This window comes from Podarcis gaigeae (assembly GCF_964106915.1).
Source record: "Podarcis gaigeae genome assembly, chromosome: 3".
In the NCBI taxonomy this organism is placed as follows: Eukaryota; Metazoa; Chordata; class Lepidosauria; order Squamata; family Lacertidae; genus Podarcis; species Podarcis gaigeae.
Genome location: NC_139680.1, coordinates 79,438,929 through 79,461,533, shown reverse-complemented (window position 1 = coordinate 79,461,533; position 22,605 = coordinate 79,438,929). Strand labels below are relative to the sequence as shown.

Sequence of the window (22,605 nt, the reverse complement as noted above, 5' to 3'; positions counted from 1 at the left end):
TCAAAAGCAAGGTGGTTATTTTTCCCTTTAATTTGTCAACCGTCCTACACTTACCTTGTGTGTGTGTGTGTGTGTGTGTGTGTGTGTGTGTATGCATTTATTCTAGAAGTCATAAATATTGGTTACCTCCGGCTATCTGGCAGACAAATTCTGTCTGCTACAGTTCAGTCTCTTCATATATTAATTTTGAATATTAAGCATTCAGAATGCAGTATGCGCAAACGAACAGGATAAGCTGTTCAATATAAAACATTTACATGAATACTAGAGCTTTAATTTGCTAGAGCATATTCAGAAATTCAGTATTTCCTGCATTAGAAAAGGTCACTCTTTTGATTATTATTTTCCTTTCAAATGTAGATCACCTAGTATTCTTTTAAAATATTTATTAAAAGTGCAGGCTTATCTACATGAGGAGACTTGAATGATTAAAACAGAGGTTTCTTCTTCTTTTCTCTCTTCCTCTCTCTCTCCTTTCTCTTTATGAATCAAGGTTACAGATGTTCAGCCGAGAACTCCTAGTGACCTTAAGCATGACCGGCAGTCTAACACTTTCAAAGGTGACAGGTCATTAGCCTCTGTTCTTGAATCTTTGAACTCTTCTGGGGATAGCCAGCTACAGTGAGATGGCTGTGAAAGGTGATGCACCATCTCATTCTGTCTTATAGCAGATAGTTGCATTTAATGTCGTTCCATTATCCTGGAGTGATTCTTCACCCCCCCTGCCATGTGTAACCTCTATATGCTCTTTGGGAAAATACAATCAGTGCGGGTATAAAGTTTAGAAGCAGCTGGTCAAATGGCATTCTTCATTCATGTCATTCATACCTTCCATAAAGTCAGTTTATGGCAGAAACCCTGAACTAGACCTACTCAGAATAAAGGATGTTTCACACATTACATTATTGTATATTGCCCAATACAAAATGATGGTCAGTGCTGAAGATAAGGGGTCTCTAAGTGGTCTGGTGATTGTTTATGAAGAGGTATAAACAAATTATGTAAGAAATTATATTTTGATAAAATCAAAGATAGCTTCTTAATGAGGCTGCCACTGAAGAGACTACAAACCTGCCTTCTAAAAGGATGGAAATAAATAATATAGCACTGAGGTTATAAAGAGTCGCTTGCCCAAAGCTACCAAATAACTTTGTGCCAAAGGCAAAATGTGAGCCAGAGACTTCACTATGCTACATATTAGCTCGTTATAGGGATTCTGTATGTTAGTTATAGTTGGGAGCCACCTTTGAGGTCTTTATTGTTGAATGACAAGATAAAGTTAATAAATGAATAAGCACAGATGTCTATCAACTTTGTATTTAAATCAAGAGAGATATTCAGGACACAACCTACTAAGGACATTCTTTTGGACAGCTCTCATTCAACAGAGCTTCTGTCCATGCTAAACACAGGTGTGATCCCAGGTAATTACTTTCCCCAAAAAGTGTCTGCTGCTGAAACACCATCACCTTCTCCAGCACTTCACTCAAGAAAGGGGTGTTCGAGACTGAGCAGTAGTAGTCAAACTATAACATCCCCTTAGTTAAACTAAAATAAATAAAACCACAGTGGTATTTTAATTTTTGCATTTATTCAGATATTCCTAAATGTATAATGAAAAGCAAAATAATTTGGATTGTTCTTGTTAACCACTTTCTTCTGTTAAAAGACTTACACATTAATTATGCCATAAGCTTTTGTGGACAGGGGTCTATTTCATCAGATAAGTGAAGCTGAAAGGAAGCTGAAACTGAGCACAACAAATGCAATGCGGGGAAATCAATGCTCAAATGTTATTTTAAGTGGAAGTTGGCAGGTCTTCACATTTGCCTGCATGGTCAGAGCACCTCAGGTATTCTTGCTCTCTTTCTTTACACAGTAAGTTGGGTCATTCTGGAAACACTTTGCGTGTGTATCCCTAAACAATATGTCTTTGTCTCAAGAGGAAAACAAAGATGAGGGGGAAATACCTCAATTATTGAGGGCCCATTTATCTCCCTTTTTATTCTAAGAGACTTGAATTAAATAATTTAAGTAAGAGGGAAAAGTTAACCAAAAGTTCTGTAACCACTTATGAAGTGAACTGTACTGCATATATCCAAAGCTGTAGCAATGGGACTGCTTCAAACATCTTGTGGTAAATTCTTTAAAAAATGAATTGCTCTTTACAGGATGATGTGGTGGCCACTTTCCATCAGGAGAGCTACATGGCTTCGCTAAATTTTAAGAGTTGCTTGCCCTTGGCAACAGCTTTCCCTGGCCCAAATTATTCTAGATAGTCTCACAGGAAGGAGACGGTTTCATATTATAGAACAAACTAGACTGGATAAAGTCAAGAATCCAAATCCTTACTAATTGTGATCTCATGTCATGCACTTATATTAAAGGATTATCTCACTTTTTTTTTTTTTAAGAGCTCACAGATTGCTTCTTCCCATCACAGCAGAGTCATGGGGCTCTCATACTCACAGGATAAGCCTCCTTAGCTCTTTTCAGTTGCTGGGAGACTCTTTTCCCCTCACTTCCCTTGTTTGGTCTGGTATAGTGAAGGGAAAACGAATGATTTCAGGGTCATGAAGCCATGCATAAAAATGTCATGTGAGATCAAATCACTCCAGAGTGATTGTAAAAAAATAAAATAATACAATTAGTATGGAATCCAACTTCCCCTCCTAGTATAAAGAAAGAAAAAAGGACACAACCGGACTATTAGTTTGAAAGTCAGATATAATTAGCCAATTACTGTAATACACAAGCTCAATTGATGACTTCATGGTAAGAAGGTCAGCTGATGACTTATGACCCCACCAAAGCTATTCATTACTTATTTTATGTTTTATGTTGAAAAAGACTAGTAGTCTGCCAAGAGGTATTTTCCCCCCCAAACAATAAGTGAGTGCAAGAAAGTCAGACTAGGAGCTATGCTTTATTATTATTTTCCTTTTTGTCAATCTGTGGAAAAATTCACCAACAGATATTCTTAGTCAATATTCTTTGACTAAAAGCTGGTTTGCACATGCATTTCCACCACTGCTTAGTGACCTGATGGCTGACAGCTGACAAGTATGGCCAGATAAAGGTAAAGGTAAAGGTACCCCTGCCCGTACGGGCCAGTCATGTCCGACTCTAGGGTTGTGCGCCCATCTCACTTAAGAGGCCAGGGGCCAGCGCCGTCCGAAGATACTTCCGGGTCACGTGGCCAGTGTGACCACAGTTTACCTTCCCGCTATAAAGCGGTACCTATTTATCTACTTGCACTTAAGGGTGCTTTCAAACTGCTAGGTGGGCAGGAGCTGGGACCGAACGACGGGAGCTCACCCCGCCGTGGGGATTCGAACTGCTGACCATGCGATCAGCAAGCCCTAGGCGCTGAGGTTTTACCCACAGCGCCACCCGCATCCCTATTTTCAAAAATCCATAACTTCTGCCTGTGGACAGAATAGGATTACATTCATGAAGAACACGTTCTTGCAAACCTCTGTACTTTCCTTAAAAACCTATTCCTTGAGACTGGCAAACCTTTGGGGATGGTATGGCATAGGGTGTGGAGACTGAAAGTGGAAGGAGCAATCGGCAGAAATTCCACCACCCCGCCCCCAATTTATTTGATTGGAGGAGCTATTTATTTATTTACTTATTAATATCCCTCACTTCCTCCCAAAGGAGCCCAGGGCAGCAAGCAACAAGTGATAAAATAATGAAAATGTCTGAAAAACATCTGAAAAAACAATTCCAATACAGATATAGACTGGGAAAGATATCAAGAGACTTGTTGAAGCAGGTCTTCAGTAGTTGCTGAAATAGCAAGAGACAGCATCCATCTAATACTAAAGGGCATCCTAAAAGCCCGATTCCTACGTTGTGTGGAATGCACCACTGGATAAGATGGTACCTAAAAGAGGGTTTCACCTTCAGAGCACAGTAAACATTTGAGTATATAGGGGGCAAGATGATCTTCGGGTGTCCTGGTCCCATACAGTACAGGATTTTAGACACCCAAACCAGTACCTTGAACTTACGTGGGTAGCTATTTGGCAGCCAGTGCAGTTGTTACAACAGTGGGACAATGTGTTAGCAATCTCCTGCCCCACTGTGCAATCAAGCTACTGCATTTTGCTCCAACTGCAGTTTCTGAACCAACCTCACGGGCACCATCACGCTGAAGTAGCCTGGAGGTTACCAGCACATGGGTGACGGTGGTCGGACTGTCCAAGTTCACAACAGATGTTATTTAAACCATTATAGCTAATTTTAATATATGATTTACAAAAAACAAAAATAAACTCTAACCACTCAAAACTATATTTTGGTCAGTGCCTCTATAAATGGTTGCGGGGGGGGGGGGCGGACACACACACACACTCCTTATTTGCTTGAACAATTTCTTCTTATGAACAATTCCTTAAGAAGAACGGCAGTCACTAAAGAGCCAGGGGGAAAGATGATGAAATGGTTTATGAAATTCTGGCAATCAACAGATGAATGTAGCTATATATTACTATTTTTAACTTCCAGTCATCTTAAGTTACAAAGCGATTTACAATCATATGCCGTTTACACTCCTCGCAGCCCTGGGAGGAAACCACTGTGAGGATTTCCGCTTCTCCACAATCTTCACTATAGGCTGCAGGAGCGTGTGAGTGGACTGTCTGAAGTGCAGCAAAACCAAGCGAGTCCCTTGTGGGGGTAAGACAAAAACCACTCATTGCCACACTCTTCTGATCATTCCCTCAGTGCAAGCATTTCTGCTTGCCAGATAGAAAGACCTTCCCTCTCATCCCGCCCCACCCTTCCTGTCCTCCCTGTCTAGACTATTTGGGGTGAGGCACAGGGAGCACAGACGAGAAAAGGAGGGAGCCTCATTGCACCAGTCAAAAACCTTGTGCTGGTTCTGCAAGCACAGAGGGTTAGTGGAATCCAGCCCAGGGGATTCGTTACTTCCCTGCCATGCTAATTGTTGAATTACCAATTGTGCATTGGTCCTCAAATAAATGTTGTAGCCAAGACCCAGTGTCCATCTCTTTCTCATGGACCTCAAATACCCACATGTGCCCTTCACAACTGATGCAACAGTACATGTGTATTTTGTGCTTGGGTGTCTGTACCTAAATATACATGCAAGAAGCTGCCATCAGTTTTTGTTTTATTCCTCTTTTATAATCCTACCTCTGCAATGTGCTTTAATGGCCCCAGTAGGCTGTTACGATAAATCTACTTTGCTTCACAAACACATAGGAAGTCCTGGAAGTTTCTGCATGCACTGAGTATATTAGGGTGGCAAAGAACTGTCGTGATGATTCCTTTGCTGGTGTTCCTCCTACTTGTTTTCAAAAAGAAACAGGGGAGGGGAGAACTGGGTGTGTGGGTTTAGCAACACATCCTTACACTCCAGGGATCTAAGGCTGTAAAAAGATTTTTTCCATTGACTTCAATAAGCCTTTGTTTTCCTGGAAACAGTGCATTAAAAACTGGGAGTTACCGTTTAAGTATGTTAGAAAGAGCAACAATATGTGTATTACATTAAAGGAATATTAAAGAGACAATATAAAGGATCTTTGTTTTTCTAGCACGAACAGTTGTCAGTAAATTCAGTGACAAATACATAAAAGTGAATCAAGTTTTTAATTTATATGTACTGCATCCTGAAACTGCAAATTCTTTTAGCATCTTTGTCTTCTTGATCATATTTGATTACAATTATTTCCAAGTTACAGGTAAATAACTAAAGCTGAAAAAAGAGACACCCCTGTCACAGGTGTGACTAGAAAGTGTATAGATGTGCCTGCATACCACATTTGTCTTCTACATAACTGAGAACCCTGCATGAAGCAGCGGTCCCGACTGTGAGTACGCCGATAGACATGTAGAGCAGGGAAAATCAAAATGGCGCCCCAAGATTTTTTGACTATCATAGAATTATAGAGTTGTTAGAAGCATCATCCTAAGCATCATCTCGTCCAACTCCCTATATGCAGCTGTCCCATATGGGGATTGAACCTGCAACCTGATGCTATCATCAACACACTCTAAGAAAACATCAGACCCAGCTGGCATGGCCAATAGGTCAGAGGTGAATGAAACTGTAGTCCAACAACTTTCAGCTAATGATCAAGGTTTGGTGCTGGGGGAGACTCTTGAGAGTCCCATGGACTGCAAGAAGATCAAACCTCTCCATTCTTAAGGAAATCAGCCCTGAGTGCTCACTGGAAGGACAGATCCTGAAGCTGAGATCCAATACTTTGGCCACATCATGAGAAGAGAAGGCTCCCTGGAAAAAACCCTCATGTTGAGAAAGATTGAGGGCACAAGGAGAAGGGGACGACAGAGGACGAGATGGTTGGGTAGTGTTCGCGAAGCTACCAGCATGACTTTGGCCAAACTGCGGGAGGCAGTGGAAGACAGAAGTGCCTGGCGTGCTCTGGTCCATGGGGTCACGAAGAGTCGGACACGACTAAGCGACTAAACAACAACAGTCCAACAACTGCAGACCATGGCGGGACAGCTGTGCAATATGTAATAATAATAATAATTTATTATTTCTACCCCACCCATCTGGCTGGGTTTACCCAGCTAATCCTTTCCTCTTCACACATACTGTCCTACACGGTGCCAAATGGCTGGACCAGAATTTTATCACCTGCTAACTAATACAGATGAAGCTGCTGTTAATGGCACATCCACAGGGGCCACTTCAAAAATAGGCAGCTGGGAACTATTTACCATGAACTTGAACTACACCCTTTGCATCTTGCTGACAAGAAGTGTCCTTCTCAATATGCAAGCCTGCCTCCAAATTCAGCATCCCATTATGATGCCAAGGTTTCCTCTTATCTGAGAGGCAGAGAATCAGAAGGAAAAATAAGAACAGGCTTCAAAGCAGTCAACCATTTCTGGCAGGCTGTCTAGACTACCTAACTGAAAGCTAATTTACAAAGGGGAGATGCCCACGTCGGGGAGCCATTAAGTCTAGCCAGGACTACAGCTCTTGTTCCTGGGCATCAGCCTGACAAACGATGATGCAGAGGGCAATGAACCCACTCCTGGAACTGCAATGCTCTTTATCCAATGAGATTATTTTTTATTCCTGGTCCCGTTAGCTCAGCATTTCTCAGATGTAGCCTGTAGCATGATTTTGTATAGCAAATGTATTTTGTGGTTTTATACTGGAAATTGCCCTGTGATCTTTGGATTCAGGGTGGCATAATAGTAGTAACAGTAACAACAACAACAAACAACAACAGTGGTACAAAAGCCTCAGGTTAGGCTTAGTGATGTTTTGTTAAATGCACATCAGCATTCTTTTTTGTGGGGGAAGCTAATACTGAGAGGGGGGTTAATTAGGACGGTCAGCCATGATCTCCACAAAAATCCCAACCACCACAGCAATTATCATTAGGGGGAAAGCTCCTGTTGTTGACTGTGGCCAGGGAGGGGATAGTTAAGGGTCCCCAGTGTTACGCTATGGAACTTGAAAGTTACCCAGACACACTGTTACCATTTGAAAGGGAGAAAAAGTGACCAAAAATTATTACATGTGCACAGGATCAACACCTTTGGGAGCAGCTTAGTTCCTAACATGCTTTTAACAGCTTCATGGCATGCTGAAATTTCACAACTACAGCTTTCCATGGCAGGGATGTTACATTTCTTCCTGTCAAGTGTTCTGCCCGAGGGGAGGGGATAAGCGTACCACCATGCAAGCCTGCAAACCTATCCATATTTACCTGGCACTTTGTACCACTGAACACCTTTAGGGTGAGGCTGTTTAACTGTTACATCATATTCATACATCTACTTTATAGCTTCAGCAATTTCATTCCCTTCCCAACATAATAGATCCAATAATTATACCATGCTCTCCAAAACATACATAACAAACATATCTAGACACTAATTAATGGATTCTGCAGATATTTTGAACAGTGTGACCCATCTTTTTTTTTTTTTACTGCCAATAAGACATCAGCAGTTCACAAATCTTCTCACAATAAAAATTGCCCACGTATCTTGTGCAGGATTATACTTCATTATCAACCATGCAAATGCCAGGGTATTCAACTTGGAAACCCCTACTCTGATTATTATTTACATGAGCCTTTTTCTACTATCATGTTCCTCCAATTTGCATAAACATAATTATTATAACCAGGATTTCTCTTCATTATTACTAATGCTACAACCAGGATTTCTAATACGGAAGAGCGCCTCTGAACTTTCGACTTCTATACTATTATTAATGAGTCTCAACAGTCCATGTTTATTAACCTTCCAGCCATAAAGCAATACCCTGTTCTGGCTTTTTCAGGACAAGTAGGCTTGTTGAAGCACATGGTCCTTTGGCATGATTTGCAGTGTTAATTTTCTGAACCACAGGATGGTTATCAGAGATAAAAGCTGTAGAAATACGGCTGTATGTTATGAGTGACTGGGGAGGAGGGGGCTGACTTCCTGTTTTTACAAATGAGGTAAATCACGGCTTGTTCAATAATATGATTGTGTTGATACAACTTCTTAATATGTATTACTCAAATCCACAAAGTATTCTAGAGATATTATTGGGGGGGGGGGTGCCTTTCTAACGCTACTTACTTGATAGGGATACAGAGTAACGCCATTTGTTCTCGACAAGGACCAGGTGCCGTCTAGGTACTGATGAGCCTGGATAGCCACAGAATTCAGGATGTTACCATTGCTGGGGCTGGTGGCCATCTGTACACTGACCTTTGCCTGATGTCCCAAGGAACCATTTTTCTTCTCTATCCCATTAACGATCCCTATGTTGTTCTGTTTCCCGCTGAGTTTGTTAGGCAGAAAGCCAGCATAATTGGATGTAGCATAAGGAGCAGACATGTAGGCCCAGTCCCTGGGCTGCAGGCTGCCCATATGTCGCGAGCCCACCAAGGTGGGGATGTTGGGGAGAGGAGGAGGAGGGGAGCCAGGAGAAGCATCGCAATGTTCAGTGTTGGCAGCCTGTTCGAGGGTCAGCACCATCTGAATCGCTTCCTGCTTCAGCTGGTTCAAGTGAGTGGCACACACGTCGCACCGGTTGTCTCTTTCGTTCCATGCCTTCCGGGTGGTGTTGGGCACCTGCAGCTTGTCGTGAATTGCAGAAGAGAAAGCCGGGTCCTAACAATAAGAGAGAATGAGGAGAGAAGTAGACAATTAAAATTGGATGATAGGGAAAAAATTAAATCCAAATTCTACCACTGGTTGTTATTAATTCATTTTATTAACAAGTGAAAAAGAATTAGGATATAAAAATCCCCATGCTTCTGCCGGATCTTAATTAGCAGTCGTATTTTTGAATACCACTGAGACGTTCATTTGGGAGTTGACTCATGAAGATCTTTCCCATTTGCATTTTCAAACTGCGCTAAAATTACCCATAAGATTACTTCAACTTCACACACAAAAAAGAAATTATTTATTCTGAGCAGGGATTGGGAACTGGAGGTCCTCCAGATGTTATTGGGCTTCAGTTCATATCATCCCTAACCATTGGTCAAGTTGGCTGGCTTCCAACAACAACTGGAGAGGTACTTTGATCATTAGTTGTGTCCACTGATCAAACCAAGCATACAATGCTGCCCATTAAGAGTCTTTTAATATTGAATTTCATGATATAGTGCAAACTTAACGGGCTTCTTCAGAAAGAAGGGTATCAATCAATCAATCAGTCAGTCAAATTATCCATTATTTACCTTTATAAGAAATCCATTTTCTACCACCAAAATAATCAAGTACAGTGGTGCCTCGGGTTACAGACGCTTCAGGTTACAGCCTCCGCTAACCCAGAAATAGTACCTTGGGTTAAGAACTTTGCTTCAGGATGAGAACAGAAATTGAGAGGCAGCAGCACAGGAGCAGCAGGAGGCCCCATTAGCTAAAGTGTTACCTCAGGTTAAGAAAAGTGTTACCTCAGGTTAAGAAAAGAACGGACCTCCAGAACGAATTAAGTTCTTAACCCGAGGTACCACTGTCTTGCTGGTAATACTAGATAATAAAGAGTGTCCTTGGATAGGGCAGTCTAGCCAGACTAGCCAAAAAACAAACAAAAAACTGGCTTCCATCTCATGGCCCATTTTTCTTTTTGGAAGCTATGTGAGTGACCATCCTAAAGGAGACCCAAATCTTAGCCTTCAAAATATCTAGTCCACTACCTGCTCTACAGTAGGAGTTTGCATACATGAAACCTTGTATACTTCACACAATGAACCCCATCACACAGGGTCCTGCACACACAATTAACTCTACCAGATAAATATGTGACAAACAGAGCAGGAATGCAAGAACTACCAGTACAAGTACAAATCAAAACACGATATAGTGAGACAAAGGCTGCATTCTGACATCATGCTTACCCATAGTTTAGTGTGATAACAATGAGACTAGGTGAACCTTGGGCTCACATGCTTCCTCCCACCCCGTCCCTCCTCCATCTTGTCAGTGAGGAGAGCAGAGGCTTAGGTTTCTGGAGTCAGTAAACCACAGTTTAGCATTACACCCAAACCCTAAACTGTAATGTGAAAGGATTCTGACAAATGCTTGCATTCTCTGCTTCACTCAGCAGCTAAGCAGACAAAACAGTTGAGGGTTGAAAGCTAAAGTGTTTGCAGCATCTAAGAGCATTCTCTCTGGGTCTCAGTAGGCAGGAGACGGAGGGGGTGGGCAGGAGGAACTGAGGAGAAGTGCAGACAAGAGGTCAAAGATGGTTTAGAGACCAAGGAGAGAGAGAGATCTACAACACGAGAAGATGGAAGGAAAAGAGGAGAGCTACCAAAAGAATTTGGGCTGCCTCAGCAGAGAACTCTGTGCATATAAAACAAAACAGAGTGGAGTCCTATGATGAAAGTGGGAAATGGAATGCTTTGAGTATGTTCTCCACCATGAAGAGCTATGAGTACAAAAGACCTGCTGAGGTTCTGAAGACTCCTAGACCCAGAGGCAGTGATGGAGCTAGTATGTGGCTCAACTTAATGATGGTTTATTGAAAAAAGTCAGCTTCACTAAACATAGTTTGAAATTGGCTTGTTTCAAACAAACCATAGTCAAGTGCTGGCTGGGGCTGATGGGTGTTTTAGTCCAAAAAATGCAGAAAGCACCAGGTTGGGGAAGGTTGCTATCACATTTCCATGAAAGCTACGTATCTCTACACCATCTCAAGAAGAGTTTATGCCTTTTGGCTGTTGCTTTAAGACACTTAAGAAAATGTTTGTCTTTTAAGAATATCAGCTTGTTTGTTGAATGAGACCACAACCAATCCAGTGCAGTATTGTGTTTTCAACAACAACCAGACAGATGCTTCTGGAAACTTCTGAATAAGGCATGACACTGGTGGTCACTTCCTGTAGTTCTCCCAGGAAACCTCTATATTTTTGATAAATATGATTTTTTTAGAGGAAAGAAGACACAGGACCCTGAACCAACAGCCAAAGCAAACAGATTCCACAATGCTAATGCTTGTTTGCTGGGAGGAAAATGTGCAGCGGGTCTTAGGAAGGAGGGGGAAAGGAGGATTCACTGTTGGGAGGCTGTATTAATTACACTACATCTCTATTATATGCTAAACCATTTTTATTTTCACTGTTTAAATACCGTGAACAGCTACTCAGCATGCTGTGATTAATTGATTAATAAATCATGATACCTCTTTATGCAAAGTGGCTGAAGTGAAGTTCTGTCAACAGATGCCCAAGAGGGGCATCCCTAGGAAATGACGGGGGAAGCACTGGTGGGGACTTAAACACATCAAGTCACAGGCTGGCTAATTCAGTTCAGAAAATGCCTCAGCAGCCTACTGTTCAACACCATCATGCATCGCTTCAAAGAAATATCACAGTTCATGCACATGCACAAGGATCTGAAACATCTGTATTGATGCAGAACTGATAATATACCCTGTAAAGGTAAAGGTAAAGGACCCCTTGACAGTTAAGTCCAGTCAAAGACGACTATGGAGTGTGGCACTCATCTTGCTTCAGGCCGAGGGAGCCGGCGTTTGTCCACAGACAGCTTTCCAGGTCATGTGGCCAGCAGGACTAAACCGCTTCTGGCACAATGGGATAGAAATGCCGGTTACCTTCCCACCTCAGCAGTACCTATTTATCTACTTGCGCTGCCTGAAAGAGCATATCCACTCCCGTCATTCAACCCAGATGTGGAGGTCCAGCTCTGGGGGCCTTCTGGTGGTTCCCTCACTGTGAGAAGTGAAGTTACAGGGAACCAGGAAGAGGGCCTTTTCGATAGTGGCACCCAACCTTTGAAATGCCTTCTCGGCAGATGTCAAACAGATAAACAACTACGCTTTCTTATTACTATTACTACTACTTCAGAGTTACATACCTAATCTGTCCAGTAACACTGATAAGGAAATCACCAGATTCAGCATCTCGGGAATCAGCTCTTCCCTCACTAATGGAACTACATTCCTTAACATCCTTGGTACACAATACAGATAAGGGTTCCGCCCTACCAGTTCCAGTGTGCACCAGCCACTGCTGGTTCCCAATATAAATAAGAGGTACATTGTGTTTTCAGTCCATTCATACACATGCTCAGAAAGACACAGAGGAGCTCTGAGCTTTTCTCCACAGCACCCCAAGGAGGTTGCCTAGCATTACAGTAAGACTAAGACCCTGCCTTCTGTATAATTTGTTTTCTACCTGCTTGATTGGTCAGGGCTGTCAAACCTCTGCCAGTTCTCCTGCTTCAGCTCCTGAATACAACAGGCCCGGTGTTGTTCTTTGAAACTTAACCACTCTCTGGCAAAGGGCTTCACTTGGGAGTAGGTACATCTTATATTCATCTCCAAACACGGTTCAGCATGAAAGATCCCAGACACTATTATAAATAAATCTTAGGAAAGGAAAGCTTTTTCTGAAGTATGCCCAGCATCTACAAACTGTAGCAGTTTCGGCAAGGGCTGTGCACTAGCAACCTTAGCTGTGTATCAATATTGAAACGAACTTCATTTCTTTCTCAGATGTCATCTAGCAGCACATATCTTGGTAGATGACCTCCAGAAGGTACAAGGAGCCTTACATTCTGCAACACCAAGCCAGGCAGGTGCATTACATCTAATGCACCCTGACAATGCAGTTATAGTTGGCACCACCAGCAGTGGATAGCAGCTGCCCCAGATACAGTCAAGGAGCCTGACAGACCTCCACACACATTTCCAACGCAATATGTGCATATAGATCTTCTCAAGCCCTCATTTCACTAATCATGGGCGTAAGTTACGTAAGTCTCCTGTCACTCTTGAAAGATATAAAGATAAGCAGTGAAGTCATATGAAAAACCACCCTTCAGGAAGAGAACAGCAAAGAGAGTATAGGCCCAGCTTCATAAATGTATCTAAAGCGATCCCACGATCTGGATCACCAGTTGTCAAACTCCCCATTTACGTGGTGGTTACGTTCTGAGGCACTGTGCATTTAAGTGAAATGGCGTATATTGGGAACACCATTGAATAAACCTGCAAACACCACAATCACTCCCTGCAAACTTCCTTGCTCAAAGTCCAAATCTCCACAGGCCTTAAAGGTCTGTGAAGAGCTCCTAGGATTGTACTTGCAAAGGCTCATGGGATTGCTAGACACTGTTTTTGCACCATTTTTGCTGTTTTCCACTCTTTTAGGGCTGTTTTGTCCCCTTTTCGTGCCACTTCCGGGTTCACGGTGATTCGAGCATGTGCAGTTGTGCATGCCTTGAACGCACAGAAATGGGGAATTTCCTGTAATGATCACTCAAAATGTAATGAGTGATCTGCGTCTTGTTGAGGAAACAAGAGTTCCCTTCATGAACATTACAAAACCAGCTTCAAGTTAGTCTGACCATTACTGATAAAAAACAGTTTTCAAAGAAACAAAACTCAGGCTACAAATGAGATACGGTGAATATTAATCAGAATGGGATAGCATACAAGGGTCTCCTGAAAACATGGCTTCTGGGAGTGGACAGAAGCGGAAAAATTAGTGTATAAGAAAACTCAAACTTTATCCTTGGCAGAAATGTTAAGAGATCATGCCAGGAAAAGTTACTGAAACTGGAATGGGCATCATATATTACAGACGGTATGGAGGAAGTTAGATCACTATTATGTGCATCAAAGCTCCAGAAACAGATTGCTGGAATAGCATAACTGCTATGTTTTGGCATCAGTACACTTTCTGTATGAGTTCCAGGGGGCATGTTGGTGGGCTTAATGAGCAGCAAGTTATTAGTCCCACAGGTGTGTATAAAACAGGCATAAGGACTTCAAGCTATGTACAGTTTGGGTTCCATAGCATACGCAACAGGAGAATGCTAAGTTATGCACACTATTTGAGCTTCTTAGGCTTTAAAACTCAGCAGGAAATGTAACAGAAATAGGTCTGCTTGTGAGACTTCATGTCGACTTGAAAAGTCCACGGCATTTTGGCATCCATTTCCAAAGTGCCAGCTGGGGAGAGGAGCTCAAAACCGAGATAATTATTCAAGGTTATAACCATATGCTTCTTTCAAACAAAAGGAGATTTGATTCAGTTTCAAACAAAAAGTTGAGAAGGAAGTGACTGAAAGTGAATTTAACCATTCAGTGCAACACAAGCTCAGAATCATGAGTATAAGCTAGAACCATAAGAAAAAGAAGGAATTCCAGAGTGAATAGGAGTCGCAAAAACAATTGTACCGCAAATGTCTAAGTTAAAAAGGGTTAAGCAGGTGGTGAGCTATATATTGTCCATACAGCTAGGATATGTGAAACATGCCAGCCCTACTGCTCCCTTGTTCTTCTTTTCCTTACCCCATTTGCTTGTGTCATCCACCTGCTGCATCTTATCACTGAATGAGACTGAAGCCCTTTTCCATTCATTTTGCCCAGCATATAGTAAAATGGAGAGCTGATCCTTGCCAGGGGTTTTAGGTAGGGTGTCCTCTTTTACAGTAACTAAAATTAAGAAATGCATCTATGAAAGGGAGGGGATAAAACACATGTATATAATATCTGCATCTGATAATCTAGAGATGCAAATTTAGAATTACTATAATTTAATAGAAATCAATGCATTTCACAGTGGGGAAGAATGTGATCAAATGAACATTGCCTGCACAGTTTGCCGTCCAGGTGTTAAACATTCATGGGCACTTGAAAGGCCCCTGAAATTTATTCTTATGCTTCCTGACCTTTAAGCCAGACTCGAAACAGACAGTCCTTCAAATACAGGGCTATCCCCTGATAACCCTCCAGAGAGAGGACCGACCTCTGTGACATAGTACAAATGGGCACTGTAATTCTAGGCATTCTTTCAGTATGTAGAGTCTACATTGTAGACCACCCTAACTCTCCTTGCCACTGTGACTGCAGTATACTAACAATATGCTGGGCTGAACCGTGGAGCAGTTCATCCAACAGGTCTAAGCTGCAGCAATAGCCTCCCAGCAGCAGAACAGCTGTCACTCAACCAAAGTGGGAGGGGGAGAGGCAAAGGGGTGGTGAGGTCAGGGTTGCACACTGGCACCTGCAGGGCCAATCTGCTGCTCCCACCGGTGCACCCAGACAGCCCTGACCTCACCACCTTGCCTCCACCTTGCTTCTCCCCTTCCTCCTAATGGCGTAGCATGGGGGGCAGAGGGGTGGTGGCCCCGGGCACAAAATTCTGAGCAGGGAGCAACCAAGCGAAGTGACGCCTGTCCATGCCCTGCCCCTGGGCCGGCCGATGAGTTTGAGCTGGCTCGCCCTTCCCTCCACGTGCAGTGCCACCCCAGCTGCTCCATCCACCAGGGGCACAACACTTGCCCCGCCCCAGGCACCAGCAACTCACGCTATGCAACTGCTTGCTCCTTCAGGTGAGTTGCAGCTGTGCTGCTGCCAGGAGGCTATTGCTGCAGCTTCAACCCGTTGGGCTTCCAACATACCGCTAGGAAGCTGAACAGAATAAACAGTGGGAGTGGCAAGGAGAGTTAGGGTGCCCAAGCAGGGGCAACCAATGGGGTGTCCCCCAGAGGGAATGCAACTCTCATCAGCCCAAGACAGCGTGGCCAATAGTCAGGGTAGGCAAGAAGTTGTACTCCCAACATCTGGAGAATACCACTTTGTCTCCTCCTGTCCTATAGATTCATATGCCCCTGGCAAATTGTCGAGCCATAATTTGCTAGACTATTGATCTTCAGTGTAGTCACTGTCCTGGCTTTGCATTGTTGGCTTTTACTGATGGTTTATTCAATATGTTTCACTGCTTCCTGTGTTTTATTTTATGTTTTAAGTGTTTTATAGTGATGGTTATTTTAAAAATCTGCTTTCTGCTTTGAAATCTTTGAATGGAAAAGTGGCCTAGAAAGACGTATGTATATAAATAAAGAAATAAGTAAGTAAATGCAATATACTGGTGGGCAACTGAATAAGTGAAAAGTAAGACAATAGATGCTATATATTTTCAAGCATAGCTGAGTCATGGAAATTAACTCCCACTTGGAGTCGTGCTGGGTAGGGGATCATCTCCTTCAACAGAGAAGGTAGCAAGGACCTGTGTTAGGTGATCAATCAGTCATACCAAGCGTTGGGAAAGGTGGAAGAAGAACAGAGATCAATGGCTTCACATCTTTGCCCTGACAGAAATGTAACTTCCAGACCTTCACTTGCAGCAGGGGGTAAGAAAACTAATTAAGAAACACTGATGGGAACTGATGCAGTTTCTCTGATAGAAGCCACAAGGGCCGTTTTCTTTTTACCATTCTAAGGAATTTTGTTTTGTGCCTCTAGCTTGCTAGCACAGAAGCTACTTTGTTTAAGCAATGCCTTTGCCATATTTTCAGAGGACAGGGTAGAAAAATTAACAGCTTTATTTCTTGATTGTGGTGGTGGAAACCGTGTGTATTCTGAGTGCACGTACATTCCATACATCTGGGCCAACTTCCAGATGATGTTGTTTCTTAACCTAAGGACACACACTCTTCTCTAAAACTAGATTAACTGCCACGGAGACTTGCCACCTTTGAAAGTCTTTGGCTCTGACTGCTGAAAAAACTGGTGCTCCCAACTGTTAAACTGACACCGTTTCTGTTGAAATAACAGAATGCTCGAATAAACTGAAATCTGTGGGAGTCCTGAGCAAACAGAGCCTGTGGTTTTAACGCGGTGAATACAAATGAGCAAAACTGCTACCAGCAACAGTTACAAATTACCTTTCTTCCCAAGCAAAAAGCTGGAAAGGTGACTAAATATTCTCAAATTTTGCAGTTCGGGTTTGCTTCACCCAACACAGAAAGCTACACTGATGTCATGATACCTTTTGTCTTACAGGGCACCACCAAACTCACACAAACAGGATCATTGCTGCTATCATATAATAAATATCTTGCTTGCTTAAAATTTGTGTCATGTGCCAGCTATTCTCTTACATACAATTTCAGATCTGTTTTTGCTAGTGAGTGAAACCTCAGAACGGGGCTGAAGCCAATCACAGCTCCTCACAAGTGCCTCTTCATGATACATGTGTATTGAAAATATGCATTTTGTCACATTCAAACATTACATTCTTAGATGTAAAAAAGTAGTATGTGGAATGTCCAATAGACAGGGCCGTTTTTCATCAAATTCAAGCAGTATCTATTAGGAAGAAAGTCTGCTTAGCTTGAGCTTGTCACATAATCTGGTTATACAAATCTCTCTCCCCCCCCCCCATCTTGCAACAGGAAAGGGGAGAAAGTTCTGTTTTGTTTTTTAAATGGTCTGTTTTTTAAATGGTCTTCCCTTATCTGAGTTTCAAATAGCATAAACTACTATCACATTTGCCTTGGATTCATCTCCAATTGATTCACTTTCACCTATTTTGCTGATTTAGAACCCCACTCAGCCCCCAGATCAGAAGAGAAGGTTGAGTTTGGTGTCATTAATAAACTGATGATACTACCCAGAATTCCATCTAGATGTTAAATAGCAAGGGTGATATAATTAAACTTTGTGGTACACCACAGGGTAATTGACATATTCTCATTATAGTTAGAATATTAAATGCAGTGCATTGAGGAGAAAATAAATTAGGTTTCTTGCTTGCTTAAGGCTTGTTCTAAGGATGTGACAACTGCACACATCTGGCCCCCAGGTGTTTGCATTATTGTTTCAAAAGTAACTGTAGCTAAATTTCTAACTGAGCTGGGGGGAAATAAAAGGTTGTCAAGGAAGAAGCATGGAGTACAGTCATACAGTTATATCTCATGCCCATATTCTGATATAGAGAGTACATGAGATTCACTGGATAGAGGACTCTGAAATATAGCCAACACCTCTTTAGGGAAGTTTTTAATGACTGATGTTTTAATGTATTTTGTTGGAAGCCACCCAGAGTGGCTGGGGAAACCCAGCCAGATGGGGATGTATGTATGTATGTATGTATGTATGTATGTATATGTTTGTATGTATGTATGCATGTATGTGTTTGTATGTATGTATGTATGTATAAATAAATTACTACGACTACTACTACTGGAGCAGACAGCCACGCACACAATGGGACTACCCCCTCCTCTCCTCTCCTCCTTCATTTATCATCAACATCTCTTCTCCACCCTCTGTAAAACATTCTGAGGGTGCACAAGGGGGTTACAAAAAGAAGGAGAGGAGGGAGAAGTCCCACTGTGCAAGTGAAGATCTGTTGCACAAGCAGAACAGCAGTGTTGGGTATGGTCCTTACATGGAAGCCAAAACTTCCCAAATTCCCCTTGCTCATGAAAATCAGTGAGTGACCTTGGGCAAATAACTCTCTCTCTCAGCCTAACCTCTCAAGATCAGCCAGAGAATCACCCAGCTATCATGGATGTGGAGGCCCTTTAAACCTGTATATTCAACTAACATGGACTACAAGCTACCAGAAATATCATCCCTGGTGATACACACTGCACATCTAGTTACCAACCTCTGCCACTCTGTATTTACTCTCAATTACTTCCAGTTTGGAAAGATCAATAGCACTGTAATTGGTGTTTGCATAGTTCCATGTGCCAATGTTTTCATGGCTGACTTAGAACAATGTTCTTAGCTCTTGCCTCCAAAATCTCCCCTCTGCCTGAGATACATTATCATCTGAACCCATGAGCAGGAAGCACTTGAGAAATTCTCCCAGGACCTCTAGACCAATCCACACAGCAGGTCCACTTCCTGGATACTATTGTGCAATAATGGACATATAAGCATTAATTTATGTCAGAAACGTACTGATTGCTTCACATACTGATGTGCTTTGAGTTTCAACTGAGAACACTCCAAAAAACAACAACACCACTTTCTACAACCAAGCACTGCAATGCAAACACATTTGTATGGACGGAGACTCAAGATGCATAGATTTTCATCAGGCATTTCTTTGACTACAATATCCACCCAGTGAAATGAATAACAGGTCAAGAGAGACAGGCTAGTACTCAAGAATAATCTACTATGGAACAGATCTTGATGAGAAACTGACAAACACACTTTGTTGCCACCTACTAACTCCCTGCTATCATCAGTGATCTACAGCTCATCTTGAACAATGATACTTCCCTCTTACAGGCCTTGGGTGGTAGGCCAATCCTTGCTTACAGAGAGTCCCCTAAATCAAAACGGTTATGTACCACCAACAACAGGCCATACAAGGACCAGATGCTGCAATGAACACAGATGCCAACTCTGCCCCATCTCTACAGAGCCAACACTGTTACAGGACGTAATAATCTCAGTCACAACATAAGAGATTCATTCACCTGTTCATCATCCAACGTGATAGATGTTACCATCTGTCAGCAATGCCCTTCTGTGTTCTACATAAGCCAAGACAGGCCATTCTCTAGGCAAAAGAATAAACGAATACAAATCTGACACCAGAAAGGGCAATATTCAGAAGCCACTGAGAGAAAAGTTCAATCTTGCAGGATACTCTCTGCTGCTAACCTTAAAAATAGCCATTTTTGAACAAAGAAGTCTCCAAGGGAGACTCCAGCACAAAGCAGCTGAAATACATCAAGAGGCAAATGTTGTCATTTGAGGCCTGAATTCAGATAACAGGGGTGTTTTTTTAGCCTATTACAGGTGTTAATTAGCTCCCCATACAGTAACTTTAATATAAGAAAAATATCTAACCTCACAAAAATCTGACACCGCAAAATTTCAAACCAAGATCCTTTAATTAATTATCTGTCCTTTTTGTGGCTCGCCATCAACAAAAAGCTAAAGTTATAAAATAAACATCTTTTTGTCAGTTGTGTTTTAGATCACAATGTAAAGTTCTATGACTTATTCTATTCAAATAATACAACAGTGACACAGCAGGCAGCTGTAACTTCTGGAATCTCATACCCAATCTGGGCTGATGTTTATTTTCTAAGAAAATGGAATAGTGTCATTGTTAACAACCAGCAGGTGTCAAAATGTGGAGGTGATTAAAAAAATGTAGGCAATAATTATGTCTTTATTTGACAATGGCCTGAATCCATTATAGTCATATAGACACGGCATTCCAGAAGGAAGAAATATTAGGAAATGATGGGCCCTTCAAAAAGTTACAACTGCATCTTCGGCATTAACACAACTGTCCCACTCTTCTTATACTATGGAGAAGCAGTTTGCTCCACAGGAGGCAGTGATGCCCACCAACTTGGATGCCTGTAAAAGAGGATTCAACATGGAGGATCAGGCTATCCACAGCTACTAGCCATGCCTGGTCAGGTTTAACCTCTACTGTCAGAGATATTATGCCTCTGAACAGCAGTTGCTGGGAATCACAGGTGGGCAGAGTACTGTTGCACTTTGATCCTGTTTGCATGCTTCTCCCAGACATCTGACTGGCCACCTTGGGAACAGGATGCTGGACCAGTTTTGGCCACTGGCCTGTTTTAGAAGGCTCTTCTTATGTTCTTAGCTATAGCTGTTGGCCTATTGCTTTTTTCTTTCCTTTTTTAATAATCCCACGGACCTTGTACAGACTAAAACATCTCACTGCTTTCTGCAAAGTTATCTCATGCTTTCCTACTGAGCATTCTTTTATTATAAATTCAGCCAGAACTCAACTTCCAAAGTTAAACTCAAAAAAGAAAACCTGGTCGGAATTTTTAGGCAAATGGAGCTTGAGAAGGCTACCACATAGAAATTCAGAAAAAGATTTCTACCCATGGAGAATAAACAAGACTGAGAAGAATCCATAACTATAATCTAATGCCACTATCATAACTCCATCTAATACCAGACTAGTGTGGTCCAGCACCTATGTTTGGAAGAAACCTGGAACCACCCAAAAATAAGGCAATGGTTTCTGCATACTAGGAGGACAAAGAAGTTTATTTGCAACTCAAAAGAAAGGGGCTTTTAACTATATATCCAAAACCATATATCCAAGTACAACCCTAGCTCAATGTGGATATGCAGGATATGTTGACAGCTGGTTCACATATCATTTAGAGAGTCGGTTTTTAAAAAGAAAAAGAAATAAAAAATAGATAGTGGTGAAGAGAATTAGTCTGCTTGAGCCAATTAAGTTAACACCTTATACTATTCTTGATGAAGGATTAGTGCCATAGCACTTTTCAGTAGAAACCATATTATTTTCATCTAATCACTTGGCTCCTTTTCATTTAGCATTCTAGTGCTACACTTGTATATATCTAATCAAGCATCTAACATTTTTCACGCTATCATTAACTCAATTTGTAATAGGAACTATAATTATAACTTTAATGATAGTGCTGGCCAAAGGAATTTAAATGTGAAATTATGTAATTCTCGTGTGTGTGCGCACGCGCTGATATATTGCACTGCATTGCAGTATGCTGTAAATATTTTAAGGGGAAGTAATAAGCAATAACAATTCTCTAATCTAGGGCATTTCATACATTGGAATGGTTTACACGTAACACCAAACTATGTTTTGGCCAGCAAAACAAGTCAGGTTCATCAACCATAGTTTAAGGTTTTTTCCCCTTAAACTAGGGATAGCAAACATCATGCCCTCCAGATACTTTGGAATTCTATATTCTATCATCCCAGACCATTAGTCATGCCGGCTCATGCTGATGGGAGATGGAATCCAACAACATCTGGAGGTTATCACATTGGCTAAAACATAGTTAACATGAACCACAGTTTGTCTGGGTTTGTACATAATGAGTAACAGCAGTTAGTTGAAAATGGAAACAAATGCTTCTGATCTCACCTCACAGCCATGCTAGAAGAGATGGGAAGGGAAAGCTCACAAGCCAAATTTCATGCCTGTACAGCCAAATATCTGATTGCAATAATTACATGGCAGCACACGTGAGCTTCAAGGAGTCAGAGCCTGTCCCAACTCCTTGACAAATGTACTTGTATAAAACACATATTGCAAAGATTTGTTTCACAGCTTACATGTATAAGTATATGCACTGAACATCTTAGATGCATATATGGGTCCTGATGCATTGATTAAAAATATCAGTGCAACTCAAAGAGGTGTTGTGATTGAACAAGAGTGCAAGTAAGATTTTAACATCTCTTGAAATATTTTACATTTCCTCATAGTTAGCCACATTGTTGGTGTTATTTCAACAATGGCAAATCCAAACACGAAAAAAACTGTGGCTGCCCCATTCTTCAAAAGTAGATAACAAGGGTGTGTCAAT

General features: G+C 41.8%; 1 protein-coding gene across 4 annotated transcripts in view; it reads right to left on the bottom strand.

Moving 5' to 3' along the window:
• KIF26B (kinesin family member 26B) overlaps positions 1-22,605 on the bottom strand; it is a 278,191-nt gene that overhangs the window by 171,959 nt on the left and 83,627 nt on the right. For 3 of the 4 annotated variants that reach the window (XM_083731982.1, XM_083731985.1, XM_083731984.1), the window contains one exon: positions 8,590-9,126. In XM_083731982.1, coding sequence (XP_083588108.1) covers positions 8,590-9,126 — 537 coding nt within the window. The remainder of the gene's footprint in view (positions 1-8,589; positions 9,127-22,605) is intronic. The other variant, XM_083731983.1, reaches the window with a different exon arrangement.